The following is a 21,175-nucleotide window of genomic DNA, read 5'->3' as shown; positions in this document are numbered from 1 at the left end:
AGTAATTTCATAATCTGGGGGAGATGGTAAGTATGATAAGCTGCAACTAAAGCATTTGACTGTAAAAAGTATATTTGCAAATTGGAAAAACTTGGGGCAATATAGTTTATTAAATACCATAATTTATAAATTTATTTTCTAGCCACTTAATTAAATCATTAAATTACACAGCACAAGACCAAAGATTATGTCATCAGTACAAACTTTATGAAACCATAACCATTGATAATATTACCAAAATAATAGGGGCAATCAATGTGGATCTCCAATTATATGTTGCAATTTTACTCCTACACCTATGAGGTATCCGAAATATATTTTTTTGTTTTATGTCTTTTGTATGAATATGTAAAGTTCTTGAAAAGCTAACACTAAGTATTTTTAATAGGTACTGTTTATGTTTGTATTATTGTAGTTTTTCAAAACACCTATTAATCATTAGTACCAAAAATACCTATCTGAACAATAATAGTTTAAATAGCGATTTAAATCTGGCTTCAACAATTTCTTAAAGAAAATTATCAAAATTATGGGTTAATAAGTGGTTTTTATCGAAGTAACTAGGTCGTTTTTAAACCGTACATAGGTTGGATTGAAATCTTTCAAGCAACTTGTTGCAAATATTGATTCATGATTCAACTCCGCATTTTATAGGATGTCGCTAAGACATTCCAATCCGAAAGAAATACAATTTTCCTAATTATTATATTAGGGCTTATATTTCTACAATTTAATATTATAAATAGTGTTTATATAATAAAACAGAAAATAGCTAAAGAAAGAAAATGTAATCTCTCGAAAAATATAATGACTAAAAAAAACTACCTAGTTTGTTTGTTTTCAAAATAAGTTAAAGATGCACTGTAATATTTAGCAAAATGTCTCATTATTGCAGTTAATTGATATCGCTTAATATTAGTCACCAGGTACTTACTCACTACGTATATTTTATCGCCGGTAGAACCGGTCGAGTTTCTACGTGAAGCATCTAGACAACGTCTGCAGTCAACATAAGTGAAAACAACAAATAACCAACTGTCAAGTCGTCAACAATTCTACAACTCCAGGGTTACCAACTCTCGATTATAAAAGTTTGCCCTCAAGCAAATCTATGACATTACAAAAATATAATCAATTTTATTTTCTTAGACTTCTTTCTTTGACTGAAGGTAAACGGGCAGCAGGCTCACCTTATGTTAATTGATACCGCCACTCATGGACACTCACATTGTGAGATGGTTTGCAAGTGCGTTGCCAGCCTTTTAAGAATTGGTACGCTCTTGTCTTGAAGCACCCTAAGTCAATGTGTGTGGCTTAGAAATACTTCAGTATAATACAGTAAGCAGCTGGTTCTACTGTCCACATAGTGATGGCGCTGCTAAGTTGTAGAACGACGGACGTCGAGTTGATACGAATGGTATTTTGTATACTGCCTTGACGTCCGATGACGAAACTCAGCTGTAGGTTAATGTGAGCAGCAGTACAATCTCTGGACTAAAATACATTGAGTATCACAAAGATTTAGATCTGAGTTTCGTTTGTTATAAATTATAGAATATCGAACAAACGAATGATATAAATGAGTGATGCAAGATTTAGGTCATATTTTTAGTCGGTATTTCCTATGTAGTAAAATTTAAAATAAATTTTTAATGTTTCTTTTTAACGAGCTTGTTTCATTCTTATGTTAATGTATCAAATGTATAAATAAATATCTATAAAATTTATTTTAGATTTTATTGAGGATTATTTTTATTTAAAAACATTAAACACATAACTACACATATTAACATACTATGAAATGAAATAAAAATATATCAAAATACACAATTTATACACAATACTAATACTATATGTAATATATAAATTTAATTTAACTCTTCATTAGGAAACATGAAAGAATTTTAAGACTGGAGCAGTTTAGACTACGGACCGCTGGCTTTATAATAGCTAGTTTGCAAAGATAGGGTGGACGTCACTACAGCTCTATACACTGCAGTGATTGAGCCTGTTCCTGTACTTCGCGGCTGTTTGGGCGCAAGCAGTAGAAAAAAAATATTAGAAAGAAACTAGATCGCATGACAAGGGGCTTTGCACAAAAATAGCAAAGACATACAACACAACAGCACTCAACTCAGCGGCCTTGCTTACAGGGATACTACCCGTGGACGTTCGCGTTAAGGAGGCTGCGGCCGCATACCGCACGTAACATATGACAAGACAATAGAGACGGGACTGCCATACACTGAGCTCACACACCGCGCCAAAAGACTTTCTCGCAGGGGAAGCCGTCGGGGAGACGGGGACGCGAATAGGGTACCATGCGTATCCGCTTTCCTACCTGCGACGACTGACAAGACTCAAGACTTCACCTGGAAACTTCTTCAACATTTTTTGGACAATTTATTATAAATAGATAATTAAAGTGGTATTTTTTCAGTGAGATTACAATTTTAAACCTAATAATAATCCAGTTACAATATTGAAAATGTAATGTATAAAGAATAAGTCTTTACACTTCAATATTTAGCGTCAATACTGCCCGTATTAAAGCTTATCAATCAATATAACAAATTATACATCAAAGTCCCCACATTCGGCTAAAGTTTCATTGATTGGCAACATTAATATCATAAAAATACAGTGAACGGGTCGACCGCGATCCTGAGCAATGAATACCATTCGACATCACTCGTTTTGCAAATTCGCAATATGGCGCAGGAAGCGCTCTAAAATTATATATCTATCTCGCTTACCCACATGAAGCATTATTATCTTATTTTTACTGTAGCTCGTATTAATTTAATCACCTTTGAATTGGCCAAGGAAGGGCGTCTGAACCGTAGACCAAGACAATGCATTAAGAACCTTGAGCACTGCTTTTTTAACACACTATTTTATCTCTTCCGCTACTAACTTTAGCCGGGTAAACATAAAAATAATAATATACTTATAATATCCAAGAAATTTAGCACCGAATACTTACATGAAGATATTTTTGTTAGTTATTAATAGAATAAATAGTGCTAGTATTCTTTTTCTTGGATCTTTTGTAATATCTATTGTTGTTGTTGCAGTTTTATATGTACTGTACTAACTCAATAATAATATTTTTCCTTAGCAATAAGACATATTTTAGTTAAGAAATTACCATTCTAATTACCTACAGAAAAATAATTATAAATATGAAATGTGAAAAAACGCATATTTTTAATATAAGTTCTAGAGATAACCTCATATAGTGAGGTCTTTCCTGCGTCATTATATAAGAAAATGATATTATACGTTAGGTTTTTGCAACAGCTTCTTATTAAGCGATAACCATTTGTAAACCTGTAAATTTTAACCGGTGTTGCGTCATTTATATAAACATTTCTCAAAAATATTCTTGGTCTAACTAATTAGAACTATATAACTCTCAGGTGCCGTTAATAAGACAAACATTTAAATAGCTCTTTTCTATCTGGAACTCCATTAACACGATGTAAAATCTCGTGCAATTTCTGGAATCCTAAAAAAAAAGTCTGAGGCACTACAACCTGCGAACCGATTTATGTATCTGTTTTATGGTCATTTGTTACTGATAGGCAAGTAGGTGATCAGTCTCCTGTGCCTGCCACACGCTGTCGAGGTTTTGGGTCTAGGGAAAACTGGTTTCCTCACGATGTTTTCCTTTACAGTTCAAGCGAACGTTAAATGCGCCCATAGAAAGATAGTCTTGGTACAAAGCTAGGTATAAGATTCGCAAGCTGAAGCCACTAATCCATCTACTGGAATACTACAACTGTTATTTGATATAGAAATTAAAAATTAAATAATCATAATCAAAATAAAAAAAATGCAAAAAACGTATTATTACACATAATGTATGTTTAGTATTTATCAGTTTGGTACCTACATTTTATAATTGTGTTTAATTTGGGATAAGCTCTTTATGTAAACATCATTATATGTAATTATCTGTAACTATGTTTACATAAATTTATTTTATTTTGCATTTATTTTCTTTTAGATAGTTCACGAATAATAACATATGATAACAGTGTACAGGTTAATAATCGATAAAAAATAAACTTATCTAAATGCCACAATATGATAATAAGGTTGCAAAAATACGTATCAATATGAAAATGTTTTTACCTATCTAAAGAAAGCCTATAATTAATTAAAAATCACCTCATTGGCTAGCTTCCTTTGCCTTAAAAGGTATCTTTATTTATTTACAGGATACAACGCTAAAACACAGCCGAAAAGCGCCGATTTTTTTTATTAACACTTCGTTGCATTAAAGTCTAAAAATGTAATATAATTAAATGAAAAGAAGGCACGCAACTGGCGGCCTTATCGCTTTCGAGCGATCTCTTCCAGGCACACACTGTGAGATATTTTTTATTAAATTAGATAAGGCAAGGAGTGCAAAAATACATATTACAACTACAACAAAACTAAACAGGAACAAAAAACAAACTAAAATAAAAAAGGATATATGAAAAAAAGTACACATGAGTCACGATAATTTAATTTATTGAAACAACCAGCTTACCAAATTATATTTTAATAATAAAGAAACGCCCAGAAACTGAAAAAAGCTCCTCGTAGTTCTAGTTAATGCCTAGAATGCTCGGCATGTGTGTATGTACTTTCTCTTACTTACTTCTAACTTATTTGTACTTTCTCGATCATTTGTTAAGTTTTGTCGTAAGGAGATAATCCTACACAATCCGTATCAAGTATACCTCAAAGTAGTGAAAAATTTCTTGCTTTCAATATGCAGCTCAATAACTTTTTTAAATTCACGCATTTAAAAATGCATGGCAATTGTCGTCGAAAACAGGTTTCTTACATCGGCTATTTACGGAGCGTTGATGTTTCAATTGTTTTGTGACGTTTAAATGATGAATAATAATGCCTTTATTGTTATAATGTGTATATCATTGGACTTAGCATAGAAGGACGTCGAACAGATATTTAAATCTGTTCGACGTCCTGGTGGACAGGAAAACTGTGTCCAGATTGTGTTTCCACCATGCTGTATAACTTATTTTTATCTTAGATTAGTTATACAATATAATAAATGTATGAAATAACAATATTTCTTATTAATCAATGGATTAGTCGAGTCCAAGCATTTAAATGCTCGGTAGATCTGCAATAAAATGCGAACTATGTTTACGCGTCTAACCAAAGTCTATTAGAGAGTTTCCTGTTGGCCTTACAACTGAAAACCATAACTTCATACATTAAATGGCGTCCAAAGCAAATTGCATATTTAAGATCCAAATTCTAGCAAATCCCCGAGCCCATTACTTATAGTTTCGAGGTCTATAGCCCATAATTAACATACAAGGCGATAAATTTTTTTTTGTGTCAACCATCATCTCTTGCTGATATTAATTTTTTTATATTAATGCTTTATATTAATGTTGGCAACATAAGATTTAAAAAAAAAACAGGTTAACAAAAGTTCTGCTGTATTTATTACTACCGTGACATAAAACATGATTATAAAAATCTATGGATTCATTGGAACAAGTCTGAGAGAGTTAACATATTGCTGAAACTGAGTAGATATGCTTCTAACATTTTTATTTTACGAAACTAGTTTAGTTAACTTAAACTATAACTAGTTAGCTATAACATAACGCTGTCTTTATGTAGGCTTGGCCCCATAATGATTTTTCCATAATTTAGTTCATATTCTCGCCGTCCAGTTCTCCTCAGGAATAATTAAACTGTCCAATTATAAATACCGATTCTAAATGCATATCATTTCACTGGATCTAAGAGCTTCAAACGAAATATTGGTCTGTAAATATTTTTTAGGTATATACACTTTCCGAATCATGGTGCACTTTGCCGTATCTATTATAAAAATAATATTAAAATATGTATTCCGCACATATTATTATTCGGCACTTCCAGAGCCGCTTTCGAAACTAATACATAGAGCATTTGCTGCAATGCTCTCTGCAACTTTAGAACAGAAGTATATTCCTACTCCAAATTCAGAAGGACCTTAGAGACTGATTCATAGAATGAGTCGATACCACTGAACATTGAAATGTTGGATCCTGGGTCTTGCTCACAACGAGCTTGTGCGAGCTTATTGGGGTCTCAAAAAGATAGAGCACTCGTCCAAACTTATCTGTAATAATATACAAATTTAATTTACCTACACGAAAAAAAGCAAATAAAAGCGTGCGCTCTTACGGGATTAATCATTTCACTTCGTAACTTGCAAGCAGTTCAGTTGGCTCGCTCCTGTGTGTTACCTACTTAGTGATTTGATTCGATTATTGCAATGTCTAGTGAGTATTTATACTTCTTTATTTTTAATAATTATTAATTATGAAATAATAAGAAGTACAAGAACATAGATCAATTAACGACGCTTCAATGACCGTCTACTTTAGAAATATTGATAAACGTATTGCATAATAGATTAACAAGGAACACTTATTTTTATTAATATACAGGAGATAAGTGCTGCCAGGATTTGTTACAAATAACTCATTACGAGCAATCATAAATAAGATTAGAGTATTCCGCCGCCACAATCGTTTTATCACGGGCAAGGGGAAAATGAATTTTTTTTTTACACTTAGTTATTGAAGTATTTGTTTTCAAATTTAAGAAACAACATTATGTAATAATAGCAGATTATACGATTTTACCTAGGCCAGCCTTGCATTGGCTACTCGGGGTCACCAATGCTGACAATTTATTTATTCCTTCGTTTTAATGTAAATAATATTTTACTATTTTAGTTTCCGATCACACGTTAAAACCGAATTGATGATTGGTTTACTAAGGGTGTGAATTGCACGACGGCTAAGTAGCGGGCACCAGCTGCTTCATAATATAAATGATACGATTGTAATAAAACTTCTTAAAAGCGATTTTTTAAACTTTTTACCAGCAAAACAAATATATAAATCTAATAGTACTGGTACCATAATAACGGAAATAAGTATAGTAGGTAACCATCACGATTCTGAAACACATGGGCAATCTTATGAGCTGATATATTAAACTTACAAACATACATTATATATATTTAATGAGTATGAATATAATAAGTAATAAATCGATTGAGACACATTACTTGGTAATTTTTTTATCAAAGAATTATATTTAATTAATTATACTTTCCAAGAAATATTGATTAAAAAATTACACATCGAACCTCCTTTAGTTTTTTTTAATTGGATTTAGGCATATGAATCAGAAGTCAAGGTCATAAACATTTATTTAATTTTTATACAAATTATATTTATATTTTGTGTATGGAAACTTTGCTGTAAGACCTCCTAAATCTGTTGCTTTGTTGTATTGTGATGTAAATATTATATATTATGTGAATTATTATTATTATTAATGATATGGTCAATACTTTAAAGCATGCTATGCAAAAAAATACGGTGATACAAACTGTATATATTTTCAAACATGCATATTGATCAGCTATTTAAAATGTAGATCTCTTGATAGACTACGAACAGCCTCTCGTGGGGGGATAAGCAACAATCACGAGCTTACGACGACATTATATTATTCTGGAATGTTTATTAGAAGTTTTAAAATTTAGCCATTTTTGATACACGAGGAGCAGTCAAAATACTCTCCGTATATAACTATGAACCTGAACTTGTATGAAATGAAACCTTAAACTATTTTCCCTTTTCAATATATTCTCCCTTAACCCCTTCTCCTAACTTTATTTATCACATTTGTCAAATAATTCATTAAGACCGTCGTAATTTTTTTTTGCTCTTGGTCATTAAAATAGGCCGAAATTGTCAACTCCGTTTCATCATCGTCGTAAAACTTTCATCAAAAGGATACAATACAAAACATCATCGTCATGATCTCTCCAAGATTCATCATCAGTATCAATTCGGGCCATAACTTCCTCCCTTTGCTCTACACAGCGGTTCAAAAACTTACGTCAACTTTCTACCCGTTCACATTTTTGATGCGCAGAAAGCATTCTCGGGACCTATCTTGCCCATCTGATCCAGACGTTAGTCATGCCTAGATGTTGAAGTAAGATGTTCAAAATGGTTGTTTCTGATACTCCAACTAATGCTGCGATATGTTTATCTTTAGCCAGACATCTTCCAATCCTTTTTCAACTGCTTCTGGCGTGGCACTCTCAATCGGCCGTCCAGGTCGGAGTCGTCTTTGATGGAGTCCCTTCCTTGTTTGAAAAGGGCGTGCCATTTATAAATCATAGTTTTACCAGGAGCGAAGTCCCCATAAACAGCTAACATTTCTTGTAAGATGGTTTGAGGTGTCTTTCCTTGTTTATAACTCGAGAGATAATGAGATCGGCGCAGTCAACTTACGAGAAAACTATTCAGCGATATAATATTAAAATAGAATATATGATAAACGAAGCGTTTTGAATTTCATTAAAAAAATGCGTTTTGTTAACATTGAACGATAGACTCTCATTTTTAACATAGCCATAGAAAAGAGATTAGGCAAGTAAGGTAAAGGTTTCATGTAATATAAAACAAACAAAAAGCAAGTTACTATAATAAAGTGCGTTTGTTTCAGACAATCCACCCTACATGACTAACGGAATTCAGGCAGCAGTGGTAGAATGGATTAGAGCTCTGGACTTAGAAATAATAAGCCTATTACTGTCAAGAGCTTGGCCATTGGCATTATTAACTACTACCGAACTTCGATGGAGACCAACCGTATTGACAGATACTGATAACGTTGTACGACTGGATAGGAGGCAAAGATTAGTTAGATGGGATAGGAGACCGCCAAATGAGATATTTTTAGAGGGATTTGTACCCATTGTGACAAGAGAGGACCCAGATTGGGAAGAGACAGACTTGTATGGTTTTGCGAAAAATAATCATCCATCCATCTTTGTTTCAACAACAAAAACACAAAGAAACAAAAAAAAGTATGTTTGGACACCGAGAAATGCCAACCGGGGTATAGTATATCAATACGAAATTTATGCACCTGGAGGAGTTGATGTAAACGATTCCTTCTCAGATGCATCGCCATGGCCTAATCAAATGGAGGTAGCCTTTCCTGGAGGTATACAAAATATATATATTCGATCAGCAAGGGAACTACATAACGGACGAGTTCAAAGAATTTGGATAAATCCCAATTTCTTGGATCCCGGTGATTTAGAACCCATTGTTTCTTCTTCAAGAACTCTTCAAGTCATATGGAGAGTAAATCATCCTGACGGTGGTAATAAAGATGGACGTTCTGAGAGATCAACAAGCTCTTATGATGACTTGATGTACGGTGGTACAGGAAATGTACAAGAGGATACGTTTGGTGATGAGTCTAATAACCCAAAACCAATTGCAGATGGTGAATTTATGATTGAAAGTATAAAAGATAAAAATTCCTTTTTGGATTTAAGTAAAAATGTCAATGGTGGAATTATCCACAGCAACGTATATAGTGGCGGGGATAACCAAATATGGGTGTTTAGTTATGATGATAATAAAAAAGCGTACAAAATAAAAAGTTATCAAAATTCTAGTCTGTATTTGAGCTGGGATAGTAACGCTTCGTCTAAAGAAATTATTCTCCGCGGGTATACAAATAGCGGCAGCAATAACCAATACTGGCAAATTGAACAGACCGGTAAAAATTATAGACTTAGGAATCTTCTAAATCTAAATATGATTATAACAGCTCAGGATAAATCTAGTGCATTCGGTGGAAAAGAAGTTATTGTAAATACAGAAATATCTAATTCTAATACCAAAAGCTCTCAGGAATGGAATATTATTCCTTTCGATTTTCGGCCGATTATGGATGGCGATTACAATATATTTAATCTTGACCTACCGAATCAAGTTGTTGACTTTAGTAATCAACCCGATTTATTGGTCCACGGGCATGAATTTTGTGACAATGAAAATCAAACGTGGCACTTTACTTACAATAGTACCTATCACGCGTATAAAATATGGAGTGGTCGAAAATCAAATCTTTTGTTGACTTGGGATAGTAACGCTACGTCAAAAGAAATGGTTGTTCGAGCATATACAGAGAGCAGAAGTAAGAATCAATATTGGCGTATCGAACAGACCGGCTCTAAGTCTTATAAACTTAGAAATTTGGAAAACTCAAATATGATTTTAGGTTTAACTAACGTGAGTACTTCATATGGTGGATTAAATTTAATGGTTCAAGATGATTCTAATGGTAATTCTAATCTACATTCTGATTGGGATATAAAACCCATCATTTATCAGTACGTTCCAGATGGTGATTATAATATATTCAATGATAACTTCCCAAATATAGCCGTTGACTATACCAACCAAGAGGGTGCTTTGGTTCATGGTCATAACTTCTGTAGCAACAATAATCAAAAATGGTCATTCGTCTATGATGGAAAGAAAAAAGCTTACAAAATAAAGAGCGGTGTAAATTCAAAGCTTTGGTTAACCTGGGATAGCAATGCATCATCTAAAGAAATGGTTCTTCGTGCTTATACAGAAAGCGGGAATTGGAACCAATATTGGCGCCTTTACCAAGCCAATGACGGATCATACATAATCAGAAATCTGAAGGAGTTTAAAATGTTAATAGCTCTAACTAATATAGATACCCCTTATGGAGGTAAACAACTTATAGTAACAGATACTAAAGAAAGCGGTAACACTTGGTATCTTAAAAAACTAGGAGAAGTACCTCTACCAAATAGAAAATTCAGAATTGCAACTAAACTGAATTATAAAAAAGTTATAGATTCAAGTACAACTTACAACTTGATTATAACTCATGATCTAAATTTTGCTTCTAGCATATGGGAACTTGTATACGATTCAAATAAAAAAGCATACAATATATATTCCGCGGACATCAATAACCTAGGATGGGTATATCAAAATAAAAACTTTTTTGTTAAGCTGGACAATATAGATGGTCCTGACCATGGAGATCTAAGATATTTTTGGACAATAGAATATAGCATGCAAACTGGTTGCTATTTAATAAGAAGCTTATATGATCCAGCTCATGCAGTTGGTTATACTGACAAGGACTCTGTAATAACCGATACATCAACATATTCGGATAATCAATTATTTCATTTTATTCTAATGTAAGAATTACATGAAGTTCAATACTCAACATGGTAGACAGTAATTTAAAATGTCAAATTGTAACAAACATCCTTGGTTAAATTAAAATCATAATATCATTGAATATATATATATATATCATAAAACTGGCAATGACAATGAAATAAATGTTCACGATCACCCTCCAATATATAAAAAGTAGTGCCATGTTTTCTTCATGTATTATTTAAACGATAAATGTTGGTGTATTGGAACAGTCCGAGCACTAGAATAACCTTACATTATCATTCACCGTATAATAGCAAGGCATTGGTCATAGCTTCCCTTTAATGTACATGAAATAATTTTACATATCCTACCGTAACTAGAGATTTTGTTGAATATGTAGGCCCCGCAATAGGTAAAAACTTAAGTTCTTGAAACACGGTCTTTACAGCAAAGCCTTTTTCCTGATCTTCAATTTTAATTTGAGCATTACTACATTTTAGGTTTGTTGTTGCTAAGTAAATACATTTTCTCTTCGTTTCGTTTAGCTTATGATTATTTGTAATTATTATAAACAATGATGAGATAGTGCAATGTTTCAAATTCTCAAGTGATGAATTTCGTGGTTACACTTTTGATAAAAGCTCTTTACCAAGAAATGATGTTTATTTATATAACTCTTTTATATAAAAATGAACGAAATGTGTTTAAGTATAGAACCTTGAACCTGAACGTACACCATGGTCGTTCCAATAACATTTACGTTTGGTTTGACTTACTTGCTTAATTTCATCTTGTCAGGACATACTCCACAATCCATACATTCACCAAATATTAAAGGTACTGTACCGTGAAGCTGATAGTAAAGTAAATACAGATATACAATCAGATCATTTTTTAGTTATTAGTTTAAATTTGAGTAGAAGTAGTGTAAATTTGAATAGTTATATTCATTATATATTGGCAGCTAAATATGAACTTTTATTACAATTGGCTATTTCGAGGGCGGAACAAATTACAGTGCTGTTTTTCTTCATTGTTTAGAGTAAAGAGCATAAATATAATATTAGAAGTGTACACCTGTAATAGGATTAGATGTGGAAACAGTTTGCTCTAAAGAACTGGGTTGTGTAATAATTTTAAATGTAAAATAAGCTGCAATTTAAATGTATGTTAATAAACATTGTTCACTATTATTTCTTTCCTTTTGTAGTTAATAACATTGATAATGTTAATAAATAATGTTTACCCTATCGCAATATTTTCTTACGGGATTAATCATCACTTCGTAGTCTTCAAGCAGTTCAGTTCGCTACTGTGTTTTGCTTAGTGTTTAAAATTTGAATAATACAATACAGTGAGTATATTCATTTCTTTATTTGTTAAAATATTATACATGCATATAAGTAACACAGATGACCATATGTTGATATAATTTAATTTACTGTTCGGCAGGTTAAGTAACAGTTTTTTTAATGAAATCTCGCTGTTGGCCTTTATAGCTCAGCTCGGGCTGAATGGGATAGGATTTCTGATTTTCCTATTATACTAAAATAAGAGTTCAGTGTTGCCAGAGCTTGTAACAAATAACTTATTAACAGCAAAGAAATAAACCGCTAAATCAACATTATTCACTTCTTGTAGAATAGTATGTGTGTGAAAAACGGGTATCAGGATAAACAAGCTTTAGTCAGGTACCGCAACAAATTAAGAAAAATTACCACAAAAAGATTTTGTGGAGTTTAATAAGTAACATATGTATCTGTATTCAAATTAAAGTACAACAAAACCAGTCAGTGCTTTTTAAAATACAGGATTATGATATTTATTTTTCTTATGTTGGCTTCTTAGGGGTGACCAACGCTGAAATTTTGTTTATGCCCCTTCAGGACAGACTATTAATTGTATGTAAAATATATATAAAGAAGTTCAGACTGAATTAATGATTTACTTAACAAGGGCGAAAGTCACACGTGGGCAAATTCGCGGGCACCAGCTGAAACATAATACAATTGATACACATTTGTATTATGCTAAAAGTAAAGAAAGTACTCATCATTATTCTGAAACACATGGGCAATCTTCTTCTTATCTAGTCTTGTCAAACAAACAAAAATATTATCTGCAGGCATAATATATAAAAACACAAAATATATATTTAATGAGTATGAACAGAATAAGTACTTATTCGATTGAAAGACATTACTTAGAAATATTTTTTTCTTTTTTGTATAGGAAAGGAATAAAACATTTATTTTTATCAATTGATAAAAAAAATATTGTTTACGTCTTTGTTTGGAAACTGCTTTCTATAGTAAGACCTCTTTACAACTTTTGTTTTTGTTTTAATTCATGTTTTATCTACTGCACTTTATTTACACTACAATAGAACAAATTATGATGTTAATAGAGTGCTATTATAATTATTGCATTGGTGCATTATTTGTATAGTATGCTTTTCAGAGCAATTACGTTATTTACGAATATTGCCATGGCAGTGTTAAAGGTCGAACTGTAGGGAATGCAATCCCGACTCGAGATCGTGAATTCGAGATCCCGCGGGATTAGAAATATCAATCCGGCGGGATCCCGAAATTTTCGGGATCTCGTATAGTTTTAAAAAATAATTCACGTGACTGAATACGATGAAAACTGCATGTTTGTGATAGTGAGGTTAATTAAAATAAAATATTATTTGAAAGAAAACAAAAGCCTTTATCCTTTAACATTACGAACTAAACAACTAAGAATTTCAATTACATGAACATAATCAAAACAAAGTAGGTATAGCTCAAGGAGATTAAAATTGGTGATTTTGAAAGTAACTTCTAAAAAAAGAGTATCTTCTAAAGTGTCTCAAGAGTGCCGGTGTCGGATTAGACGCCGGTTAGCAGATAACCGGCATCTAATTTCCATTGCAATGTACCCTATGTAATGTGCAATGTCGCGTGAAGCGTCCCGAGCGGATGTGTGTAGAATCGCTGACCATTGCAGCCCAATCCGGTCAATCTCGAACGGGATCTCGTCATACTATGCTTCGGGATTGATCCCGAAAAATTACACGGGATGTCGCGAGATCGAGATCCCGCGAGATCGGGATTGCATTCCCTAGGTCGAAGGTATCGGCTATAGATTATTTATTGTAGTAGTAGAGTATATATTTTATAGATACCTAATCACGGTGACACTAACATAATATCATCAGATAGGTAATATGGACTAGCTGGACTATTTAGACTTCTGACGTCTAAATAGACTACAACAGCCTCTCATATAAATAAGCAATAATCACGAGCTTATGACCAAAACATAGCCATTTTATAGTTATTAACTATGATCACCAGTTCCTAACATCAGCGCGGGCAGCTAAACGAATAAAAATTTCGAACGAAGTGGTACTGAGTAGATGGTATTCTATCCTTATCGCAGTGCGTACGTACGTACTCTTTACTTGCTTCGTACATCACTCTGTCCTTATCGTACGGTTTTCTGGAATGTTCAGTCTGGTTTCGAGAAAGTTGAGATCTTCCCTATGTTTCGCATCATTCGAATCATTCCGTCCTTATCTCACACATAGAAAAGTTATTTTAGAATATTCGTTTGCGCTCAGTGATGAGTCAGTCAGATAAGTTTTTAATAGTATTGTCTTTGGTTAACATAGCTTTTACACATTACACATGTATTATTATTTTATAATAATACAAATAGCTTTAATACGGTTAAAAAATTGTTTTCTTTCAAATTTTTAATGTTTAATGTAATAAAAAAGAAACAAATAGCAAGTTTCTATAATAAAAGTGCACTTGTTTCAGACCGTCCACCCTACATGACGAACGGAATTCAGGCAGCAGTGGTAGAATGGATTAGAGCTCTGGACTTAGAAATAATAAGCCGGCATTATTAGGAATTAGTCAACTTCAATGGCGACCAATTGAAGTGACAGATGCTGATGATGTTGTACGGCTGGATAGGAGGCAAAGATTGCTTAGATGGGATAGAAGACCGCCAAATGAAATATTTTTAGAAGGGTTTGTTCCAATTGTAATTAGAGATAATCCTGATTGGGAGGAGACAGACTTATATGGTTTTGTGAAAAATAATCATCCATCCATCTTCGTTTCAACAACAAAAACACAAAGAAACAAAAAAAGTATGTCTGAACACCGAGTACTGCTAATCGCGGAATAGTATACGAAATTTATGCTCAAAATGGAAAGAAATAGGTTTGGAAACCGAGAAGTTCCCGTCGCGGTATAGTATATCAATACGAAATGTATGCACCTGGCGGAGTTGATGTAAACGATTCTTTCTCACATCCTGTCATCCTGATCCTGGAGGGATAAAAAATATTAGGTCCTTACATATGAAATTGGCGTATTTCGTACTGGCCACTTTGACCTCAAATACCTCCTCTTTGGTTAGGTATTTCAAATTCAAATTTGTACAGCTATTTACTCATGTATTTGTGCTTCGATGACCGTCATTTATTTGTTTTTTTCTGTTTGCGTCACTCATTTTACAAAATGGAAAACTTAAAGTATCGTATTATTTACGAGTACGAGTTCCGCCGTGGCACTAGTGCTGCGGAAACGACTCGAAGGGTGAATGATGTGTATGGCGGTCATGTTGCAAAAGAAAACACAGTTCGTTTTTGGTTCCAACGTTTTCGTTCTTTCGACCTGCAGAACAAGCCCCGTAGACGGGGGACCCAAGTTGATAATGAAGTATTGAAGGCTATTTTGGAAGCGGATCCATCGCAAACCACGTCCGAGTTAGCTGCAGGCTACGGTGTTAGTGATAAAACTGTTTGTACTCCTGAAATTTGGACAACTTCTTGCAAGGGAAAAAATTTAACTCTGATGGGGCAGTCCAAATCGCCTTCACAGATTTTATTGATTCCCGTCCGACTGCTTTTTTTTAGTAAAGGGATCAATGAACTACATATGAGATGCAAAAGTGCATAGAAAACAATGGTTCATACTTTGATTAATTAAATATATTATATTGAAAAATATTCGACTTTTTGTTCCTCCCATACAAAACGCCAATTTCATATGTAAGGACCTAATATATATATTCGATTAGCAAGGGAACTACATAACGGACGAATTCAAAGAATATAGCTGAAAAAATAAAGAAAATAAAGATGTATGCGTGCAAAACTTTGGTTAAGCTGGGATATCAATGCCTTATCTAAAGAAATGGTCTTCGTGCTTATACAGAGAGCGGGAGTACGAACCAATATTGGCGCCTAGATCAAGCCAATGACGGATCATACATGCAGACTCAGATATCTGCTTGACTTTAAAAAGTGTATCGCTCTAACTAATAAAAATACCACTTATGGAGGTAAAGAACTTTTAATATCAGAGACTAAAGAAAACGGTAACACTTTTTATATTAAAAACCTAGGAGAAGTAGCTCTACCAAATAGAAAATTCAGAATTGCAACTAAACTAAATTACAAAAAAGTAATAGATTCAAGTACAACTTACAACTTGATTATTACTCACGATCTAAATTTTGCTTCTAGCATATGGGTACTTTCATACGATTTAAGCAAAAAAGCATACAACATATATTCCTCGGACATACAACTTAGGATAGATATATCAAAATAAAAACTTTTTTGTTAAGCTGGGCAATATAGATCTCCATGGATCTAAGATATTTTTGGACGATAGAATATAGCATTCAAACTGGTTGCTATTTAATAAGAAGCTTATATGATCCAGCTCATGCAGTTGGTTATACTGACAAGGACTCTGTAATAACCGATACATCAACATATTCGGATAATCAATTATTTCATTTCATTCTAATGTAATGTAATTATTAGATGGAATGCAATATTCAATACAGATATTCAGTAAATGTTAATGGAAAAGTTTAACAAATAAAATAATTAACAAGTAAAATAAGCTGGAATTAAATGTATGTCAATAAACCTTATACACTATTATTTATTTCCTTTTCCAATTAGTAAAATTGATAAATTTAATAAATACAGTACGTGGAGTACTGGCAAAAGTGCTACTTGTTTAACCTATCGCGAGTAAAGAAAATATTATTTGTCGTGTATGTAACTGTATAGTCATAGACTTTGGCTTTTGCTGCATCTAAAGTCTTATATATATATGTTCTACAACTTTTTTGTTGCGCATAGATATACTCAAACTCAGACACCAAAATAACTTTATTCATCTATATGAGTAAACTTATTGTTGTACCATGTACAGAGGAACACTTATAAACGTCAAAAAAGAAGTTGAATTAATTGTAAATTTACATTTACTACCAGTTTGCAAGTCAAGGGCGTAGAGCGGACAAGAAGAACTAGCAAGAAACTTTCCGTCACTCTTTTTAATCGCTAAGTCATACATATAATTAATAAAGAAATGTACCAGGTGTTAATGTTGTTACATACGTACATTTGGTTTGTCATTGATAAATACATTTTATTATTTATACAGTTGTGTCATTACTCGTTACCATTGTTATGCTTACATAAGTATTTTTGTTTTTGATAATTTTAGATAGTATGTGAATATTATTCAATTTTAATACATTCCGTTGAAATGTGCAAATTATATTTGAATATTCTATTTAAATAGCATACAAAAATGCCTAAATCCTAATCAGTCTAAGACAGTAATTTATCAAATGTAAACCGTGACATATATCCACAGGACAAAATATAAAGAAGCTACTTCCAAAAAGAACTACTTGGAAAACAATATGCTTATTCCTTCGCCTACAGTCTTACCCTCTAAGGCTAAGAGAGTCAAGACTTACTGCATAAGTGCTAGGGTCATTGGTTTCCTGATATGTTTTGGATATTTTTAAGCCATTATCCTTATCCTGAGAGAGAGAATCCTGATTGGGAGGAAACGGACTTGTATGGTTTTGTAAAAAATAATTATCCTTCCATCTTTGTTATTATTATAAGGATTTGGATAAACCCAAACTTTTTGGATCCGAACGATTTGGAACATATTGCTTCTTCTTCAAGAACATCTAATGTGATATGGAGCATGAACCAACCCGATGGTGGTCATAAAAAAACTCTGATGCACGTTCTAAAAGATCAGCAAGCTCTGATGATGACATGATGTGTGGTGGACCAGGTGATCTGCAAGATGATACGTTTGGTGATGAGACTTATAACCCATATCCATTTCCAGATGGTGAATTCATGATTGAAAGCACATAATAACTTCTTTTTACATTTGACTCAGGATTTAAAATAAGGGCTAAACAAAATCTCCATCTATTTTTGAGTTGGAATAGTAATGCTGCGTCTAAAGAAATGATTCTTCGAGGATATTCAAATAGCGGTAGCAACCACCAATACTGGCGAATTGAACAAACCGATGGTTATAATAGGTTTAGGAATATGGAAAGTTTAGATATGATTATAACTGCTCAAAATAAATATTATGCATTTGGTGGCAAAGGGGTCATTGAGTGCACTGAAATTTTGAATGCAAAGAACTTTCAGCAATGGAAAATTAATCCTATCTCGTTTCAAACGATCGCAGACTGGGATTACAACATATTTAATTGCAGCCTTTTAGATAAAGTTGTTAACTATAGTAATCAAGGCAACTTTTTGATTCATGGTCATAAATATTTATACAATGAAAATCAAAAATGGAGCTTTAATTACGATAGTAGCAAGCAAACTTATAAAATATGGAGTGGTTGATCAAATCTCCTATTGAGCTGGAATAGTAATGCTACCTCAAAAGAAATGCTCCTCAGAGCATATACAGAAAGCGGGAGCAAGAATCAATATTGGCGCATCCAACGAATCGATGGTGAGTGTTATAGACTAATCAGGAGAATTAAAGTTTAATTTTAATGTTAAGTAATGAAACCAGTTCATATGGTGGAATAAATGATTCCGAAAATTATGATAATTTATATTCAAATTGGAAAATCAACCCAACTTTTATCAGTACATTCCAGATAGCGATTATCATATATTCAATGATAACTTCCCAAATATAGTTGTTGACTTTTACAATCAAGAGGATTCTTTGATACATGGTCACAACTACTTCGGGAACAATAATCAAAAATGGGCTTTCATGGGCTACGATGAACATAAAAAAGCTTATAAAAGAAAGAACGGTGCACGTTCAGATATACGGAACGGAAGTACAATATTGGCGTCTTGAAAGGCGTATAACGGATATTATAGACTTTTATTTAATCAAATCGAATTGGATAAGCTAATAAGAATAAGGAAAGCGGTAACACTTGGTACCTGAAAAAATAGGGGGTATTACTGTACCAAATGGGATGTTTAGAATTGGAACAAAAGTGAATCATAAAAAGTAATCGATTTTAATGGAGATAATTATATGATTGTCACTGATAATTTAAATCTTGTTACTAGCGAATGGATATTTCGATATAATTCAATTAAAATGCAGACAATATATATTCTGCATACATCAATAACTTAGGATGGGTATATCAAAATAAAAAGCTGGTTAACATAGATTGACCTGATCGTGGCAATTGGAGATATTTTAGGACGATAGAATATAACATACAAAATGGCTGCTATTTAATAAGAAGTTTACACGATCCTTCTCATGCAGTGGGTTATTCTGATAATAATTCAGTCATAACTGATACATCAACATACTCCGATAATCAATTGTTTTATTTTATTTCGTTATAAGTTAATGGTCAATAACGGAAAATATTACAACAAAATTATTTAACGTAAAGAGATAAAAATAATCCATCGTATTTATTTTTATATATCATACACATAATAAATAATAAAATTAAAAATGTAGTTACTAATTATCAAGTAATGACTTCCTGGGATTTTTCATCATCATCATCAAAACATTTCTTTAACAATTATAGTTATGTATGCATTATTCTCTCACTTGACAAACAGCAGCGTTCACAGACTTGGTTTACTCAGTCAAAAACAACTGCTATAAGATTTTATATAAATAAAATTAGATTGAAGTTGTAATTTGTATAATTAAATTATATTAAGATTATTTTCTCTTAGTTAATAGTCGAAAATGGTAGCAACTGGATCCAGTTGCTACAGTTTCTAGTACTTCGTGCATGTACATTGTATAATAAGTACACATACGACAGAGCATAGATTTATATGGCAAGGAAATCGAAGTAAAGTTTAATTGTTTACGGTTGTTTTACAAAATATATTGAGTTAAATGCTATGCTTCAAAGTTATTATATGAAAGTCGCGGCCAAAGCACAACTGTAATTGAGTTCCGGCAAAATGCCCATGAGTCCAAGTTCTGGTTTCGTCGTTTTTTGTAGGTATTGAGATATATCCTTATGTATAGTATACTATCCTCCACTAAACTGAACAAAATGATTCTTATTTGACATTGTAATGAAGACAAATATTCATTGGGTTGTTTAAACAATGACGCTGCTTTTTTGAGTGTTAAATATAGAACAATTATGTTACTAGTAGTTACTTAATTGCTGCCCGTATTAAAAATAGTGATGCTTATGTAACGAATATATTTATGGAACGAATTTCATTTAGAAGTACATTAAGGCCAAAGTTGTAACGACACTTTTTGCTATAGTTGTAAGCCGTGCGGCGTGCGCGTGTTTCTGTCTCTCTGTCTCTCATAGAAAGCAAGCCAGTTATTTTAGTTTCGTCTTTCTATTTCGCATTGAATTGTGTGGTGTCGCGACGATTATTTTTGTTGAGTGTTTACAGGTTTTTTATACATAATAAAAATATATATATATATTAAAATTATAAAACATATAAAATAATATTACAATTCCTTCACTAATTAATCGAAAGGAACTTCCTTCCATCCGGGTGGCTGTTGACACCTCTCAAGTTTTTTTGTTAAATTTGTTAAACAAAAGTTTTACTTTGCTATCGCATGGGACAGTTTTAATTTTTCACAATACAAACTAATTGACAATTAAATTTCATTTATTATTACTTTATTTGATATAAAAATAAGTCGATAATATATAAAAGTAAGTCGGCATGGCCAATAGATCATGGCGCGGAAAACAAGTTTGGAAAAACATCTGATTTACGGCGCCAGCGCATATACATTCACGCCGTCTAT

General features: G+C 32.7%; 2 protein-coding genes, 1 long non-coding RNA gene and 1 pseudogene across 6 annotated transcripts in view; 3 read left to right on the top strand and 1 right to left on the bottom strand.

Moving 5' to 3' along the window:
• LOC123706786 (pierisin-like) overlaps positions 1 to 21,175 on the bottom strand; it is a 36,164-nt gene that overhangs the window by 3,028 nt on the left and 11,961 nt on the right. Inside the window, exon 1 of one of the 4 annotated variants that reach the window (XM_045656225.1) lies at positions 935 to 1,163. The exons of 1 other annotated variant lie outside the window; for it this stretch is intronic. The gene's annotated coding sequence lies outside the window, so the exon portion shown is untranslated. 2 more of the 4 variants (XM_045656226.1, XM_045656227.1) reach the window with 2 other exon arrangements.
• LOC123706783 (pierisin) lies at positions 6,203 to 11,486 on the top strand. Its single transcript, XM_045656223.1, has 2 exons — positions 6,203 to 6,308; positions 8,563 to 11,486. The coding sequence occupies exons 1-2, from the start codon at positions 6,302 to 6,304 to the stop codon at positions 11,106 to 11,108; spliced, it is 2,553 nt and encodes an 850-aa protein (XP_045512179.1). The 5' UTR covers positions 6,203 to 6,301; the 3' UTR covers positions 11,109 to 11,486.
• On the top strand, positions 11,841 to 14,949 carry LOC123706794. The gene is made up of 2 exons (XR_006753428.1): positions 11,841 to 12,426; positions 14,882 to 14,949. It is a non-coding gene; the product is annotated as an uncharacterized LOC123706794 (long non-coding RNA).
• LOC123707805 lies at positions 16,018 to 19,252 on the top strand (annotated as a pseudogene).

Source organism: Pieris brassicae, chromosome 3 (assembly GCF_905147105.1).
Source record: "Pieris brassicae chromosome 3, ilPieBrab1.1, whole genome shotgun sequence".
NCBI lineage: Eukaryota > Metazoa > Arthropoda > Insecta > Lepidoptera > Pieridae > Pieris > Pieris brassicae.
The sequence above is the reverse complement of the archived record's forward strand: the minus strand, read 5'-3'. Positions and strand labels throughout refer to the sequence as shown.